We start from the raw sequence: 18,308 nt of genomic DNA, 5'->3' as shown, positions 1-18,308 counted from the left end.
AGTTATTTTATATTTTTAAGAGTTTATGTGGGAAGACATAATTTAGCAAAGAAACATTGTAATGATTTTGAAAGATCCATTCAGAACATTTATCTCAACAGCAAATATCTCAACTTATTATAAAATATGGTAAGTATATCACGTAACAAGCTATTTCAAATTACTGGCATGGTCTTTGATCTAACTGATTTCCCAACTTCTAATTCAGTTTACTTTTGCTTTGTTTTTAAAATCTATAATCAAATGGTGGTTTGATATCGGATCAGTGCAATTTGATACATTATCCATCACACTGTTTTCAAAAAGACATTTTTTATTTATTTATTTTTTTTTACACAAGCCTAAAATGAAAAATGTGTCACCAATTACTCACCCTCATATCGTTCTAAACATACTTTCTTTTGTGAAACAGAAGGATGTTGGTTACCAAAATATTTAGGTTATTGGCTTCCACTACATCTATCAAAATGTCTTGTTTTGCGCTTCACAAGAGGAAGTCATACAGGTTTGGGACGACATGCACGTGTGAGTGAATGATGACAATGTTGGTTTTTGAGAAAACTATGTCTTTAAATCTTCCATGAGGAGGTTTATTAATGAAGATTCTCTCATTCACAGCTTCTTGTAAACCACTCATGTTCCAAAAATTAAACCCCCTTTTTTTGAGTTACAGACTGTATATGCTTTCTATATTCTATATCTGTATATTGCTTTCTAAAATGATAAAAAGGATGATTTACCAAAAATGTAAGCCCTGTCTTCATTTATTCCCTCTCATTTTATACGAAGGATGTTAGTCAGAATATGTGGTGACCAAAAATGACAAAAAAAAACCTCCATAGTCCATATGACTATCCGTATCTCTCAAATCTCACTCAGACTTGCATGGAGTTCTACGCCAAGACATGTCACGCCACGTTTGATGTGAAAAGCGCCAAAGATGGCTTTCACTCGCTGTTCTTTAGTTTTACACGGGAAGGGATGATTTCTGGTCTGTTCCACATTCAAAGACATTACACTTTCGAACTATACTTTCGGATGCATGCAAGTAACACAAAATACTTCAAGACTTCACTTTCAAGCCATTTTTAAATTCCTCCGTTTTTATAGTGGAAAAAAAAAACTATAAAATGTTTTAGGACAACATCAGGTGTACTAAAATGAATATGTTTTTTTATTAGCAGTTTGAATGTAAAGGACACAAAATAATAAATAAAGCAGAAAAATAATACTAAATCTTTCATGGGGCAAAAAAAAACACATTTAACCGTTATAAACAAATACAGATAATACTTTTAACAGGTGAATGAATAAATAAACATCAAATACAGCAGCATCCTTGTGGTATTTTTTGCCATTTTGTTGTTCGAACTACACGTTTAAAATAATTTCCTGAGAAAATGTATTAATGTCCGTTTGTCTCAGTGTGGACAGATTCATCTGTCGTCTATCTGAGAACCATCTATTACCCCGCCACCTGTTGAGCAGCCAGTCAAGTCGTACCGAAACTCTCTGTAGGGATGATGCAACTAAGACTTCCGGCTTCACTCGAGGTAATGTTAAACTTGCACCACAAACCCTCCCTATATTCTTGGCCCCGATAAAATTATAATACTGTTGCAAAGACGAACTTATAATCAGTAAGGAAGCATCTCTCTCATTTTTCCAGAGTTAAGAAACGAATTAGGGTGTAGCCACTGTCATAGCCATGCATGGCTGCCGTGCCAGCTAGAGCGGCCTGTCACAGCTTGCCGATGGGCAGGGAAGGATGTTGTAGAGGAAGCTTGCAGGGGCTTGCGCTTATAATCAAGGTACGGACAAATGGTGCCAATTAAAGCATCCAGAGCGAAGTGCTTGTATCTTGTCCACCCATAATGGCAGGTTTTGTGTTTGTTCAGTATGTCGGAGCATTTTTGGCAGCAGTGACTGTGTTTTTCATTACCATGGCGATGGTCATTGGGCCGACTCCTCCAGGCACAGGAGTGATGAATCCGGCCTTCTCCTTCACAGCTGATTGAGGAGACAAAAACAAACGGTGTCTTAAATAACACTAAGAGCTCTGCCTAAGCCAAGTTTTTCTTTTATACTACCAAGAGAAAAGAAATCAAACTATAAATCGTGTTGCTAAGTGACTCCCTGCCAACGCCGTATGAGCCAAACAGAGCCCTAGAGACATCAGATACACTGACTGACGAACATTCAGAATTATTATAATGTCTCAAAAATGAATGAAATTCTGGGATTCCAAATCCATGGATCTTTTAAATTAATGGGATTATTGTAAGGACAGAGCCAAATCATGTGGTTAATTTATGAATTGCACCGATTCGGTTTTCAAGTTAAACTCATCGGAGGAATAAATGTTAGTGAAAAATGGCCTCATCCAGAGATGACTTCAGCAGACTTGTAAAACAAGTTTCACTTTTATGATTTTCACCCTTTTTTGATGAACCACATGGATTTGGATGAGTATTGAATCTTGTCACAAAACAATTTTGCCTCAATAAGCTTCAAATATGCGGCTTGTTATTAGATAGTAAAATATTTGTTTAGTTATTGAGAAGGATTAAGTATATAGAATATGGTCGTGCAAAATATGTGCTTTATAAGTGCTAATAAACAGCTATTATGTTAATTAATGAGAATTTTTTGTGAGAATTGATCCCTACACGAACAGCAAATTCCATTTAGGATTAACTATATTGGTGTTTTTTTTATTGTTTACTAAAACCTAACTAACTAAAGTAACGTTGAATTTAAATATAAATATTAAATGAAAAAATGATGAAAATAATATTCTTTAAGTAAATAAAATAATAAATCACAGTCAAATAAAAAAGGAAAATAAATAAAAATGACCAAAAGAACAAAAAAAACATTTAAACTGAAAATATAAAAATACAAGCAAATAGTAATAAATACTGTAACAGTATTACTAAAATAACACTAAATCACTACTGTAACAAAACTAAAGCAGTCCTGTGTCATTTACCTTCAAAATCCACATCTCCAACGAGACGGAGTTTACCAGTGACGGGGTCCAGCATGCGGTTGATACCGACATCTATAACTGCAGCTCCGATTTTTACCATATCCGCTGTTATTAAGTGAGGCACACCTGTTGTTACAGATTAAGACCAGCCCTTCACAAACACACATTGTCTTAAGAACACAGTCATTTCTTTGTCTTATTAAATCATTCATATTTATACGTACGGTGGCCTACAATTTCGGAAAAAACAGAACACAGGTTTGAATGTTCAAACCCATTCAAACTTGATTTGTATTGTATTTCTGAAAAAAATATCTGACTTAACATGTTGCGTAACGAAACTCTAAGCAAAGGTCTGCTAATCGTTCTTACAAAATGAACATAGCTTGCTGTGCATTGTCCTACTCATGACATGGCTACTTACCAAAGAAATAAATATATTATACAGTTAAGCAATCATTACACAACGATATTTGACCGCAGAATGCGGCTGCTGACCAATCGGAATGGAGTATTCTAGACAGCCATGTAACAGTGTTACAGAATACCTGACCAGGACACACAGAGCTGACCTGCAGCGGCAATCACTATGTCAGCCAGACTGGCAAGTTCCTTCAGTCGCGGTAGAGGAGTGCATCTATGAGCCATGATAACTGTGGCATCGCCTGAAAGATATAATGCTCATCAGGGGTGTTCATTTATTTGTTTATTTCATCCTAGAATGTAATATGTTTTTAGATTGCCGTGCACATCCTTTCGAGAAAATCTACGATAAAACATTTAAACATTTCACAGTATTTAATTATGTGCAGGCTCAAGGAAATTCGTGCCATTTTTAGAATGCCAGCTCCCATTTTTTGTTCATTCCACACATTCTTTTACAAAAAAATTGAATAGTTTGTGGTTTCTGTTTGCTGGCAAAACGGCTGCATTCATAAGCAGAAATTCCCAGAATGTGTAACTGTACACCTCCACATAAACTAAAAGCTATCAAATCTGGCTGATAACAGTTTACATTCTGTGGAATTAACATAGCTAGCACCTTGGGTGTAGTAACTATAAATGACGGGAATGATCAATTATGATGCAATACTCATCCTGTGACATTGGACATATTTAAGTTTTCTTTTTCAGGTAATAACAGTTTCACCTTTTATACTATAAGGCCGTGAGTCACAAAAAAATTAAAGCAGAACTGATTCATAGCTGTTTCTCTCATTGTGAAAGGAATTTCATACGTGTTAGAGCACAAACCTATCAAATTTCACAACTACTTTCAACAGGCCTCGCATTTTACCTGCTGAAATCGTCAAATCTTGCACAAACCTAATCCTAATCACTGCTATCTACATAAATGAATCCTTCCGAATATTATGCGGCTCAGGAAAAGGAGAACAAGAACAAAAAAAACAAAAACATCCGGTCTCTCCCTTTCCTTTATACCAAGAAGGAAATAAAAAACAAAAAACTGATCTAAAACATGAACTAATTTTGCTCCTGGAGATATCAAACGTTTTTCAATGTAAAAACTATTCAAAAAAACTACTCAAATCTATTTAAGATGAATAGGTTCAATCTAATATCTAGTTTAATTCAATGCAAACTAATAAGGATTTTTTTAACAATGTTTACTTTGCATGTCTTTATTTGAAATCTGATTTCACATGAAGCTAAAATGAAAAAACAAGAAATATATTTCAGTCTATTATATATATATATATATATATATATATATATATATATATATATATATATATATATATATATATATATATATATATATATATATATATATATATATATATATAAACATATAACTGCATGCTTAGAGATGAATCTTGTTTTTTCAGCAGGTTTCCATTATGGCTTGAGAAGGTTATTAGAGGTTATTGATAAAATGTTTATTTTTGATAGTAATGCTGTGACAGCTTGCGTCATCAGCGGCAACATCCAGAGTTCATTCCGTGAATCTGTCATTCGCATAATCTCACTCCCCTTCAAAAAAAGAGGTGACTGGGCTGTAGATTATTGATTGAAATTCTCAAAATGTGCCTTTGGAAAGCAATGTTCCTCTAAGTTTTACTTTTCACGGAATGATCAGTTTGCTCTAACTAGTTGTGTTTTCAAACCAAACACTGCTGATAAAAACAAGCTACAGCGCTGCAGTCATCTTAAAATCCAGCATTAAAAAAAAAAAAAAAAAAAAACCTGGTCTAGGTCTTTGGGAAATGTAAGTGTTAGTGTAATATCTTAAACGTAAATGTTTATGAATATTGTAACAAGAAAATTAAATAAAAAAGGGTTAAGACTGATAATAGTGGAATGTGAAATATAGCATGCTTCTTGGCATATATATATATATATATATATATATATATATTTATTTATTTATTTATTTTTATGACACAAAACTCACCTCCGGACCGTTCATGGTTTCTATCCGAATGCAGCAGCATGGCAATAGGCATTCCTACATTCTTGGAGCGCCCAACAACAAGCACGTTTTTTCCAACCGTTTCAATGCCTGAAAAAAAGGACATTCACTAGCATTCGAAAGTTTGGAATAATTATGGTGTTTTTAAAGGAGGTTAAAAAACTCCCTCTGATATTGTGAAATACTGTTACAACTTAAAATAACTGTTTTCTATTCAAATACATTTAAAAAAGTTTATTTCCTGTGATGGCGGACCTAAGTTTTCAGCGGCCGTTACTTCACTCTTTTTCATTCTAATGTGTTTTGGTACTCAGTTCTTATTAGCATCAGTGTTTTTGCTACTTAATGTTTTTGTGGAAATGGCGATACACTACGATTCTAAAGTTTGCTTGTTAAAAACAAAGAATCGTTTGATCATTAACAGATCAGATCAAGTAAGAATAATACTATGTTACAAAAAAATTCTATTAAATGCTGTTCTTTTGAGCTTTCTATTCATCACAGAGTTTCCACAAAAATATTAAACACCAAAATACTGAAACAACGATTAATAACAACAACGTGAAACTAGAGTAAAGGCAGGTGGAATACTTTATCATACTAAAAATAAAATTACATTTTAAAATATATTAAACTGTTAATATTTTACAATGATTAACGTTTTTTAATAAAAGAAAATGCAGCCTTGGTGAGCATGAGACTTCTTTCATAAACATTAAAAAAAAAGCTAAGTATCCTCGACTTTTAAGCGCTAGTATAGAATCTGCGTAAACATTTCTAACTCAATTTAGTGCCCGTGTCATGGAAAAACCGTCAAAATACAGATATGATTGCAAAGCAAAGTTTTTAAACGTGTAAGTAACATAAACTGACATCAGATACTGTTGTTATACCTGCTGCTAACTAATGTAATCACAGACGGCCCAATCACATCTCTGCTGGAGATGCAATATGAGACGGCTGAGAAACTATTCTACAACTCAAAGAAGATTTTAATCTCACTTCTCTGAAAGCTATCGCACAATATCGCACAAACCCGTTCTCCTGATGATTTCCCACACTGCCGCAGCTGTGGCTGGCACCATGCACCTCTGGTCCAAGCAGAGTTTCCCAATGTTTACTATGTGGAATCCATCAACGTCTTTTTCTGGAGCGACAGCATTGCATATGGCTCTCTCGTTGATGTGCTCTGACAGAGAGAGACGCGTTCAAAATATCATTTCACTATCGCAGACCTGTTGCGATTGTATTATAGCTTATAGGAAATAGAAAACTACAGTACTTTCACATAGCTAGTTCCTAGCAATGACCTATTTTTATTCGCAATTCATATTATACATTTTCCCATTTTGTCCCGGCAGATAATACAGCACCTGGAAGAGGGAGTTGTACCAGCAGCCCACTGATGCTTCTGTCTCTGTTGAATTTGTCTATCAGTTCCAACATCTCTTCCTGAGACACTGATGACGGCCTGAAGATTGTGCTGCTTGACATGCCTTTTGAAGAAGATAACAGTTTCTTTATGCAAAGATTCGTGTTTTACGACATTAAAATAATAAATTGCAGAAAAGCCTTTGCTTTTAAAAGCAACTTGAAATCTTTTTATAAGCGGTTCTCTTTTTGATTCAGTTGACTGATTTGACCTTCCTTCCTGTCTAATGCGACATGCATGGAAACCTGTTTCCACCACAGAATAAGATAGATATATAAATAAATAAACTAATTACCACTTTTAATCGTAATCGACTTTTAAAAATGACTTTTATCTCGCAGTTTGGACTTTGCCAAATATAAACACAGGATTGTGCAATAGAAACTGTGAATTCGGACTTTTTTCACAAAATATTTTATATTTAAAAACTTGTACTGTGCAGAATTCAGATCTTCCAACATCTCTCAGAGTTGTGAGATAAAAAGTTGCAAGTACTTTTTATTTATTTTTATTATTATTCTCTAGTGGAAACATGTTTCTGTATCTATATATATATATATATATATATATATATATATATATATATATATATATATATATATACATATATATATACACACACACATATATATATATATATATATATATATATATATATATATATATATATATATATATATATATATATATATATAAAATCAGTATTTTGTTGGGGCTGCCCTAAAAGTTTGCAAAGGCCCCCTAGTGGACCACTATCTGAGAACCATTGCTCATATTATGTCGCCGTTTATATTGATTTTGTGCGTTGCTCACCAAGCAGTGAAGCTGTTCGGGTTTTGTTTCTCACGTAAGTGTGGCTGGCGTGATCATCTCCCACCAGGATGACACTCAGGTGAGGTCTCCTGTCGCCTTGGGCCACTAGTTTCGCTATATCGCTCTGGATCTCTTTATGGATCTGTCGAGCAAGTTCTGTCCCTGAGACCACAGTGGCAGCGTGTCTGTGACAAAAATAACATACGCGTAACGATACACTGTGACAGACGCAGGGAAAAATCATCAAAACCTTCATGACCCATCCGCAACGTACATACAGCACTACTAAGCATCTCGCTGACAGTATCGATGACACCCACATGGTGGCGGAATATTCAAACACACAAAATGTATTTGCTGACTGAATCGACCTCGAGCAATGACTATATGTCCTGTACGTCATGTTTATATAGATAAAGACTCTACAAACAGGATGATATGCAGCTCCGGTAAGAAAACACGCGTTTTACGTAGGAATGCATGCAAGCTTTGTTTATCTGTACCGGGGGGGGATTCAGTCCTAACCTTTTCAGTGACTGACAAAAAGGGCTTCTCCGGTTGACTGTTTTCAGATTAATCCATCGTTTTGATCGACAATGCCGGAAATATGACGTTAATGTCTGTATTCTAGTATAATTCGCTGTTAACGCAAAGGGAGCTGCCATAGTAACTGATCACCTGCTCCTCTCACAGCTCGCGCGTCGAGACGCGTCACTCTCAGAACAAAACCATTTCCGGTTCTGTGTTAAGCAGACGTAAAACGTCCGCAAACACCGTTTTATTTCGCTGCGTCTATGTGATATAAAACTCCGGCATCTAAATTATAATTCGTCTACAAACGAAGCGGGAAATTCCGCAAAAAAGTGACCTAAAAGCCGGCACAGATCTTAAAACAATCAGAGCAGCCAAAAAGCCAGGCATGTGATATATAGATCGTGTAAAAAAAAATCTCTGAATATATTCCAACTCAAATTCTTAAAGTTTTGAGGTGAATGCCGTTAATCAAACTTAGTTTTGGAGCTCATTTCATCCTTGTTTAGATATATTAATATTTAGTATATTATAGTCTATAAAAAACAAAACGACTTAGTTATTTTATTGATTTCTGTAACAAGGCAATCCACTATTACATATTACCAGGTGTTTCTATGAACGTGGGAAACCTGTATCGTTTTACCTAAACTTTAACTCTTTTCTATTGCTGTCCTGTATGCGCTAGTTTTCCCTACAGGAAATGCAAATCTGGATTGTATTATGTGTTGAAATTCAATAGACCTACAGTGTTTGCTTTCCAGGCCATTTACCGAAGTGTAACATCCTGAAACAATAGGATTAGAACCTTTTAGAAGTAAAGCGCAGCAGTGCCAAAAACACAAGACTTTAAAGAAAGTGAAAATGGAGCAAATGAGTTTTGTAATTGTCTACTATGCTGCAGGTGTCATTCAGTGACCTATTAAACTAACCCAAATATTCTTACCTAATCCAGGGCAGACTGCAATATACTGCCCTGAAACAAAAGTGCTGTGCCCAGATTCAAAGGTGACACGAGGTGTACGAGGATGCACTGTATACCTGTATACGCCGGAAAATGCTATATATAAGTGTATGTATGCATGTATGTGTGTGTGCTTTTAACTCTGAATTATTTCATTTCCTGATCATTTGATTAAACACCAAAAGTGAGTTACCAGGGCAGTGTTTTTGATGCCTAAATGTTCTTCTATGACAGAGAAGGTGGCCGATGAATAATGTTTTTGTTGAGCTCTACAGCTCTTTAGTATGCAGCCCTTGTCTTCTATGCACAGGCTTCATCAATGCATTTTCTAAAAGAGAATCCACTATATAAATGGAAGGAGGGGCCAAGGTTTTTCTATATGACCCTCTTGGATTTCACCAACATCCATGACACTTCTGACCAATGCCTTGTGGGAAACTAATTGATTGTGTTTTGTTTTGTTTTGTTTGTTTTTTAGTCACATAAAACTGACATTTAAATGGACCTTTTAGCCTAAACAGCTGACATAAGGTCATTGCCCACTGACCGTATTTTGGAAATGTTCAAGTCAGGCCTATTGTGTACGTGAAACACTCAGTTCATGTATAAAACAAACGCATTCATGACCAGTCAGTCAGTTTAGCCATTGCAATTGACTTTCTACATGTGTGCCAACCACAGGCTGAATTCCATAAAGCTTAGGTTTAATCTAAAGCCTACAGAGTTTACATTGTTTGAGTGTAAACTGTTTATTTTGGATAAGAACTATTTTACTTCTACATGACTTTAAAGAGTAGGTTTGCTTTTGAAATTCTCTCTCTCTCTCTCTCTCTCTCTCTCTCTCTCTCTCTCTCTCTCTCTCTGTCTCTCTCTCTCTCTATCTCTCTCTATAGAGTTATGCATTGTTATTGTGGGAATTTTTAATTGACAACATTTCAGCTTCTCAAAATGAACTGTAGGGGATTACAATTTTCAACATTTCACTTAGCGAGTGAAAAAAGTCAAAACAATAGAGCATTCATTTATCCAAAACCCAGGAGCCCCGCCGACCCTGCATTGCAAAACGCCAACAACAGTGACCCCAAAAGGCCCCAAAACCCCAAAACATCCAGTGTTTGCGTATTTGTAAACAAACAGTCATGTGCTGCACTGCTGCAGACTCGTTAACCTTTTGCTGCGCTCCGTGCGTCAGCGTGCGCGCTCGGGCGCGGCGAGCACAGGGTTAACCTCAGCGTGAGAATTGTGCCAGTCTTCTACAACTCATTCAAACGTATATATGCCACGCCCTCGAACGTAGTTCCAGGGGCTTGACCAATTAGAAAGAAAGAATTTCGTCGTAGATATCTGCCGATGGTCAGATGACTGAAAAAAACTATTTAAAACTCTAATGAGCAACCTGATACAGGTTCATACACTTGCCTGGTACCTTTTAGCGAAGGAGTAACACGTACAACCTCACCAGTTACTCCAGTTTGTCAGAAGAACGAGGAAACCATTTTAAAGCCCTGAACATTATGGTAGAGAAATCGATAAGACTTGCACTTTGCTTGTTATGTTTTATCCTGTGCCATTCATTCAGTGCTTTGGCCGCTGCACCCGACGAGAACGCGCAACTGAAAGGTAGGAAAATTGACTTCATTGACCGTTTTCAAATGCTTTTATATAAAGTAAGTGGTTACTTCAGTCTGCAAAATGCTTAAATTGCTTATTTTTTACTCGTTTCTGTTTACAATCGTTCTTTTCAGGAACAATGGGTAACAATAACTCCGATTTCATCCGAACTGCGAGAAACGCGTCAAGTCTCTCATTTTCACGTTTTGCCTGTGGGGTGAAGTAAATGAACCTGTCAAAAAAATACGGCAAAAATTAACGTTAGCGAGTCGAAAGTTAAAATTTCCGCTTTCTTGACGTGTCGGTGACTCGCAAAAGTAAAACCCGGACAATCCACTTTGTCTCGGACGTGCCTTTTAAACGACCGGACGGAGATGTCCGCGTTTTCTCGCCGATCTGGATTGCCGCGTTGTCGACCGCAGTGACTTTGTGGTGAAAATTGATTTGACTTTTGAACGACTTTTTGACTTTTCAGAGATTTTTTTTTTTTTTTTTTTTTTTTTTAAATTAAAGCAACAATTATAACTGTTGTGGAAAAATAAACATTCGTCACACCGGACGATGACGTAAAGGATTAACACGTTTGTTATTCGGTGCTTGGCTCGGTTTTATCATTTTCACACGCTTGTTCCTAATTAGTTTAGAAATCTAAGTCGTCGGTTGAAAGCCGCGTTCATTTACGTTCATTAAGTAAAAATCTTTCCATCACCCACCGCCTGATGGAAGTGAAACGTTTTAAATGTTTGCCGTTTAAACTCGAAAATTATAAACTATAGAGCAAATGCATAAAACTTCACTGAAATCATAAGACCGTGTCTGTATGCATGAATCCTGTTAATAATATTTACTAAAAACTAAACATTTGATTTCTCCTTTTCCGGAGACGATACATGATCCATTCTTCCTCCTTCCTTGGGTTGAAAACCGCAGGTTCACTCCACATGAAAGCGTGCAGACTGTAAACTCAAACTAAGACGCGGTTTAACATTCCTGTAATGTTTAACTGGCTCGTTAGAAAGTGTTGTGCATTTTTTTTTCTTCTCCCCCGCTCTATACAGTAGCTCAATTGTTTAAGCTCATTAAAACGAGATGTTGTCACAAGGCTTACATGAATAAACTCAACACCAACACCTTATAAAACAGCTAAGCGCTTTGAAAATGCCTCAAGCACCTGCTCTTACCGGCATTCAGTTTTGAGTTTTTACATAAACGTGCTCACGGTTTTACTATTTATTCTAGATGATGCCGAGGACAACTTCTCAATGGATCCAGAGCTGCTTCATGACCGAATCAAGTACAACGTGCGAAAGTCTTTCGATCTTGATGACGACGGCTGTTACCTCCAACCTGGGAAAAAGGAAAGCATTGAGGAGTGTGGCTTTAACGCCACAGTCAAGACCATTCTGATCATCCACGGCTGGACGGTGAGATATTCCAGATGATCGCGTGGCTGGTTTTAACATTTGGTTCGACACCCGGCTTTCGAATCTTTAGAAGGTTTCTCGCATTTTATCTTCCATGCTGAGGATATCCAGAAATAATGTAACGCGCCTGAAATGTTCTTTTGTTTGTGTGGCAATGCTTTAACTTCTTGGATGTGAAGCAAACGTCAGGCTTTCGCACGTGATTGCTGGTTGGGTTTGGTAAAGGGTGTGGTATCTTTCACAGATGAGTGGGATGTTTGAGAGCTGGATGCACAAGCTGGTGGCTGCTGTTCAGAGGCGGGAGTCGGAGGCTAACGTGGTAGTGGTCGACTGGCTGGGCCTGGCCCACCAGCTTTACCCTGATGCCGTTAACCATACCCGCCGGGTCGGGCAGAGCATTGCAACCCTTTTGGACTGGCTCCAGGTACGTCTATGTTATACATCCCACCGGGCATGTTTGTTTCTCTTTTGTAAGTGTTTGAGAGAACTGGCAACCGTGAAAACTCTGCTTGTGGCCTTGAACATTGGATCTTTGTGGATGTTATTCATCTTTTCTCAGTACAGCAGATGTCCTGGTGAAGTACAATTTGTTTTTTTGTTGTTTGAGATGTCAGCGGTTTGCCCAAGGCATTGTGGGTGTTCTCATGGATCAATAAATATTCATGCATCGTAGCTGGGTTCCTTTAGACCCTGAAGTTCTTTTTATACAGGAAAGCAGTGTAAATGAGCAGCTGAGCATATAAGCCCCCCCACATTCGCACATGGATGCCCCAGCTGGCACCGAGTGTGTTCCAGCAACGGTGTGCATGAAGCATAATGCCCGTTTTTTTTTCCTTTTTCTTTTTTTTTTGTTAAACATCACAAAGCATAAATAAATTGCATGGCATGAACTAACATCCCATATTCATCCATTCAGTATTTATTTAATAATAATTTATTAGATATTCCCCTCAGGTTGGTTATTAATCTAACGCGTGTCTGTTTTTGATAGGAAGAAGTGCAGCTACAACTTGAGGACGTGCATATGATTGGATACAGTCTTGGTGCTCATGTTGCTGGATATGCTGGAACTTTTGTAAAAGGAATTGGACGTATAACAGGTGAGGTTTAGCTTTACGTTGGTCACTGATTGTTATAACAAAGCAACAAAGAAATTGCTCTCTTTGTGCACATGGAGGCCATCTCTAAATGTTTTTTTTTTTTTTTTTTTTAATAGGTTTAGACCCAGCTGGCCCCATGTTTGAGGGGGCAGAGTCCCACAAGAGGCTTTCTCCTGATGACGCAGACTTCGTCGACGTCCTGCACACATACACACGGGGAGCTTTGGGCGTCAGTATTGGGATCCAGGAACCTATTGGACACATCGATATTTATCCCAATGGGGGAGATGTACAGCCAGGCTGTTCCTTAGGAGATGTGCTGTCCACCGCTGCTGCAGGAAGTGAGTTCTTCGGTTTAGTTATCGTTTTGGCGACTTCCAACCCTTCCGTTTTAACGAATGTTTCCTGTCACCACGCAGACTTTGTGGAAGTCATGAAGTGTGAACATGAGCGGGCAGTGCATCTCTTCGTGGACTCCCTCATGAGCAAAGACCACGTGAGCTACGCTTTTCAATGTACCGGCCCTGATCGCTTCAAGAAGGGCATCTGCTTGAGCTGCAGGAAGAACCGCTGCAACAGCATCGGTTACAATGCCAAGAAAATGCGTAAGAGGAGAAACAGCAAAATGTACCTGAAGACTCGCGCAGACACACCTTTTGGTGGTAAGTAATTATAGCCTCTCTTGTTTTGAAATCACATGCTGTCATGATGAGTCACTAAAATGTGGTTGTTTCTCAATCCTCTACAGGTTACCACTATCAGATGAAGATGCATGTGTTCGACAGAAAGAACGCCGATGATGCAGATCCTACTTTCTACGTCAAACTACACGGATCCCATAATGATACCACTGACCTCAGTGTAGACATGTAAGCACCACTTGATTAAGATTGCCACTATGTTCTCCCGTTTACTGCTAAACATCATTTTATATGGGTTCTTTTGAAGATTAAAATTTTTTTGGAGACCTGACCTGGCTTCTGTTTTCACAGTGCCGACGGAGTTGGTCTGAATCTCACGAACACATTTCTCGTCTTCACTGAAGAGGACATCGGTGATCTGCTGAAGATTTCTCTTCGCTGGGAAGGCCCTTCTGATTCCTGGACGTCTGTGTTAAAACACCTTAAGTCGTCGTTCTGGTCATGGTCGGGTTCACAAAACAAAAAAGTTCTGGAGGTTCGAAGGATCAGAGTCAAAGCAGGAGAAACGCAGAAAAAGTAAGCGCTGCCTTGGCACTTATTGGTTACGAATTGTCCACGTTTTATTAAGTAGTAGATAGTTAACGTCCCGATATTTCATTCACAGGTTCACCTTCTGTGCTGAAGCGACAGAGATATCGCCTGGGCAAGAAGTTACATTTCTTAAATGTCGTGATGGCTGGGAAGTGAAACCTAGAAAACGGTATGTATGGGGAAATGGAGTATTTTGTACTTTTATCTATTGCGGTGTTCATTTTATTCATTTGTCTTGTTCTATTTACTTGCAGATTGCACTACTGAGAGGAAGCGCTGTTACCTAGGGACCCAAGGCGATGAGGGGCCTGAGCACTTTTGTTTGTTTTGGTACACATTTGGTGGGATAAAGCACCATATTTCTTTGGGTGGGTAGAACACAGCTTGTGCTGCTTAAATGGCCAGCTCGAATGGGTGATGACTGGTTACTGGACTTGCTCAGGGCATTTTTTTTTTTCTACCGTTGGGAAGTTCTGAATTGTGAGATTCTTTTGATACTATTGTATGTTTTCTACTGTTGTGTTCAGAATGTCCGTTTTGTGGATCTCCGACTGTTCCTTAACAACGCAGTACATGTTGTTATATTTTTGTACGTTTTTAATTTATGAAGGAGAAAAAAAAGCACTGTAAAACCAAGCTTATTTATCAACCTAATGCACACCTTGTACCAAGGCATAAATGAATTCTCTCCCAAGTTTCCTGGTGACCACTTTTACGTCTGTAGGTGTCTGTGGATTTCAACAGGAAGGATTTTATGTGAGTTCACAGTATTATTTAAGGTCAGAAGAATGGAGAGAACCGCTCTTTGTCTTCATAAATATGTTGCACATTTTGTGCCTTGTTCTGTACATGGTTTATGTATATAATGTGAATAAAACGTAATAATTTGTAATAAAATTACTTTGGATTCAAATGCCTCATTTGAAGATATCACTGGTATCGTTCGTTTTATTGACGTGTTTAACCTGATGAGAAAAGATGGAGTATTAATACAATTAATTGAGTAGCTTAATTTTAATATTTTACTTGTTTGTTTATTTTTGCGTAACCTGTAGGTGTTCAAAAAATGCTTCAATAAAATTCTGTTGGTTTACTTGCTTAAGGAAGACTTTTGCAAAGGAAATGATAGTGAGAGGTGTTGTAGCAACTTAAGCTGTAAATCCTCTCATGTCATTCCAAACCGGTACGACAGCCTTTCTTCTTTGGAACACAAAAGGATAAATTATAAAGGCTTTGCTAGTTGCACTTTGCAATTACAGTGACTATGAAGCTTTCAAAAAGATAGGGTGCTTTTGTACCACAGACGATTCAAATTTGGTTGTCTTCTGTATAGTGAAGTACTGCATCTAAAATCCTATTTAGTAGATGTGAATGGAGTAAATTTTACCATGAGGCCACAGGAGAGGAGCTCCGCATGACATGTGCTGTACGTCAGGAATACTTTTGTACCGTTTAGAACATAATTTATTGAAAGTTTCTAAGTAATGACGTGTTTAAAAGTATGTGCTTTGAGCATGCCATTTCAGACATAAACAAAGTCCTCAAAAGCTCTAAATAGATTGTACTCATACTTTGTGATGCTTCAGCATCCTCTTTTGAACCCTGATCGTTTCAGACGTCATTTGTTGAAAATGAATGGGAAAGAATGAAATATTTTCCAGGAAAGTATGTCATACTGATTTGGAAAAACATCAGGATGAGTAAATGATGTCACAGTTTTCCTTCTGACCAGTCTAAAAACTAGAAAAAAAAACAGGAGAAACCTATAAATAGTTTCAGAAAAGTCTTAAAACTCCACACGAACACGTGTTTGTATTTCCGCCTGTTTTAGGAATGTATTTAAACAGTGAATGTTTGCCTGCCTACTTAATAGTAGCTACCTCTGGTGACAAACCTCTTAAAAATGTTGAAATCTTTCCATAAAATTTGTCAGTTACTAGTGTAAAAAAAAAAGAGAGGCGTCAAACAGAATGAGATAAGAGGCAGGAAATACTGTTTATCTAACACGGTGCACTGTAACTGTTTTTTTAATTTAAACAGTATTTTACTGTAATAGCTTTTTATACATATGGATGGCTTTTATACGATCTTTTTCCTAATCAGTTAACATTAAAACAAAATATTGCATGGACTCATAAATGTGTTTACAAACATAAAGGAACCCAGTCAGGTGACTCTCCCCACACATGCCTATTTTGGCAAACATACAATTCATTTTGACTCATAAAGCAGCGCTCATACCACAGATGTCATCTGTCAAACAATTTCCAGCACCCTTAAAATACAAGTTGAACTTCCTATTGTGATGGTTAGCGGTGCTCTTGTGATTATGTATAGCCTGTACAGCTCCAGTGACTGTACCCTTATGACTTTGGACTGTGCAGAATGTTCCATTCAACCTTCTATGAATCCTCTGCTACGTCACGCAGACGTACCAACCGAACCCAACCAGAGAAGGTGTTGTCCAGCTGTGTGAAGCAGAACAGACCTGCCAAAAATATCAGCCAAGTGGAAGCACCTGTTCTCATTGCTGCCCAAACCTCTCAATGTGTACGCAGTAACTCAACTTAACATAGCTGGGTGCCGAGCGATATATGAAGTAAATTATGAATAATTATGAATAACTATTTTTTGCTTATAGTCTATGAATAATTATCTATATGACATTTTATAATTGAAAATACAAATCTATTGAAACATTTGTCACATGTATGTCTATTGCTCTAAAAAAAAATATATATATATATATATATATATATATATATATATATATATATATATATATATATATATATATATTATAATTTTTTTTTCCAAAATGTGCTTTTGGAAAGTAAAACTTTTCTTTATATCTTACAGTAGGAAATCCATTTTTTTAGCACAGACGTTTCACATACAGTAGCACAACAGTAGCTTCCTGTCAATTAGGTGAGATGCTGCTTATCAGCTCCTTCAGTTGTGAATGAACTGATAAGATAAAGGAAATGGCTATTATCTTACACAATGGTTTTACCTTTCTGATAAGAAGGATACATTACATCATTCACATGAATTCTCCACATGATTTACTTGCCGTCATTTATTTAAAACGACAGTTTTTTCAATGCTTTTTTGACTTAATTTTAATCATTAATTTTAGCTGCACTTTTATTAAAACACGAATAAATTAATTAAAATAATTGGTTATTTGAAATGTATTATATTCATTACATTCTTATTATTATTGTCATTATGAAACTGACCAGATAAAAGTAAATACATTTTTTATTTGCAATAAAATGTTCACAAGAATAGAAAATATGGAATGCGGGTGTGAACAAGAACAAGAATGTCAGTATGGGTGTGAGAATTCTGGATTTAAATTCTTGGATCTTTTGTGCGTCTTTAAATAAGCTCTTTGAACATCCTTTATTTACAGTTTTTCTCAGTTGCTTTGGTGCATTTCTTCGATCAGAAATGAAATTTTCAAAAGTACTCCACACCATCTAGTTCAGGGGTGTCAAACTCAATTCCTGGAGGGCCGGAGCCCTGCAGAGTTTAGATTCAACCCTGCTAAAACACATATACTATGTATGTCTGAAGTACTTGATGAGCTGGATCAGGTGTGTTTAATTAGGGTTGCTTATAAACTCTGCAGGGCTCCGGCCCACCAGGAACTGAGTTTGACACCCCTGATCTAGTTAGTTGTACACATCATAAAAGCAGTTTATGCTTTAGTTTAGTTCTGGTTTTCATTCTTTTGAACAAGTTGTGATTGTTTGGTACATTCATGCAA

General features: G+C 37.0%; 2 protein-coding genes across 3 annotated transcripts; one reads left to right on the top strand and one right to left on the bottom strand.

Moving 5' to 3' along the window:
- Positions 1 to 1,287: 1,287 nt before the first annotated feature.
- On the bottom strand, positions 1,288 to 10,368 carry mthfd2l (methylenetetrahydrofolate dehydrogenase (NADP+ dependent) 2 like). Of its 2 annotated transcripts, none has more exons than XM_043247327.1 (8): positions 8,197 to 10,368; positions 7,672 to 7,856; positions 6,800 to 6,922; positions 6,463 to 6,615; positions 5,409 to 5,516; positions 3,541 to 3,657; positions 2,993 to 3,118; positions 1,288 to 2,010 (listed from the first exon to the last, which is right to left on the bottom strand). In XM_043247327.1, exons 1-8 carry the CDS (start codon positions 8,334 to 8,336, stop codon positions 1,895 to 1,897), a joined length of 1,068 nt encoding a protein of 355 aa, XP_043103262.1. In that variant the 5' UTR covers positions 8,337 to 10,368; the 3' UTR covers positions 1,288 to 1,894. The 2 variants fall into 2 exon arrangements, with proteins under 2 accessions (XP_043103262.1, XP_043103263.1); XM_043247328.1 differs by having other exon boundaries at positions 3,565 to 3,657.
- A 170-nt stretch (positions 10,369 to 10,538) lies between these two features.
- lipg (lipase, endothelial) lies at positions 10,539 to 15,446 on the top strand. Its single transcript, XM_043247326.1, has 10 exons — positions 10,539 to 10,786; positions 12,017 to 12,201; positions 12,446 to 12,625; positions 13,193 to 13,301; positions 13,418 to 13,642; positions 13,721 to 13,963; positions 14,050 to 14,170; positions 14,294 to 14,518; positions 14,607 to 14,702; positions 14,788 to 15,446. Exons 1-10 carry the CDS (start codon positions 10,681 to 10,683, stop codon positions 14,798 to 14,800), a joined length of 1,503 nt encoding a protein of 500 aa, XP_043103261.1. The 5' UTR covers positions 10,539 to 10,680; the 3' UTR covers positions 14,801 to 15,446.
- The last annotated feature ends 2,862 nt before the right edge of the window (positions 15,447 to 18,308 follow it).

This window comes from Puntigrus tetrazona, chromosome 8, assembly GCF_018831695.1.
Source record: "Puntigrus tetrazona isolate hp1 chromosome 8, ASM1883169v1, whole genome shotgun sequence".
NCBI classification, from domain to species: domain Eukaryota; kingdom Metazoa; phylum Chordata; class Actinopteri; order Cypriniformes; family Cyprinidae; genus Puntigrus; species Puntigrus tetrazona.
Note: the sequence above shows the minus strand (reverse complement) of the source record. Positions and strands in the feature narration are given on the sequence as shown.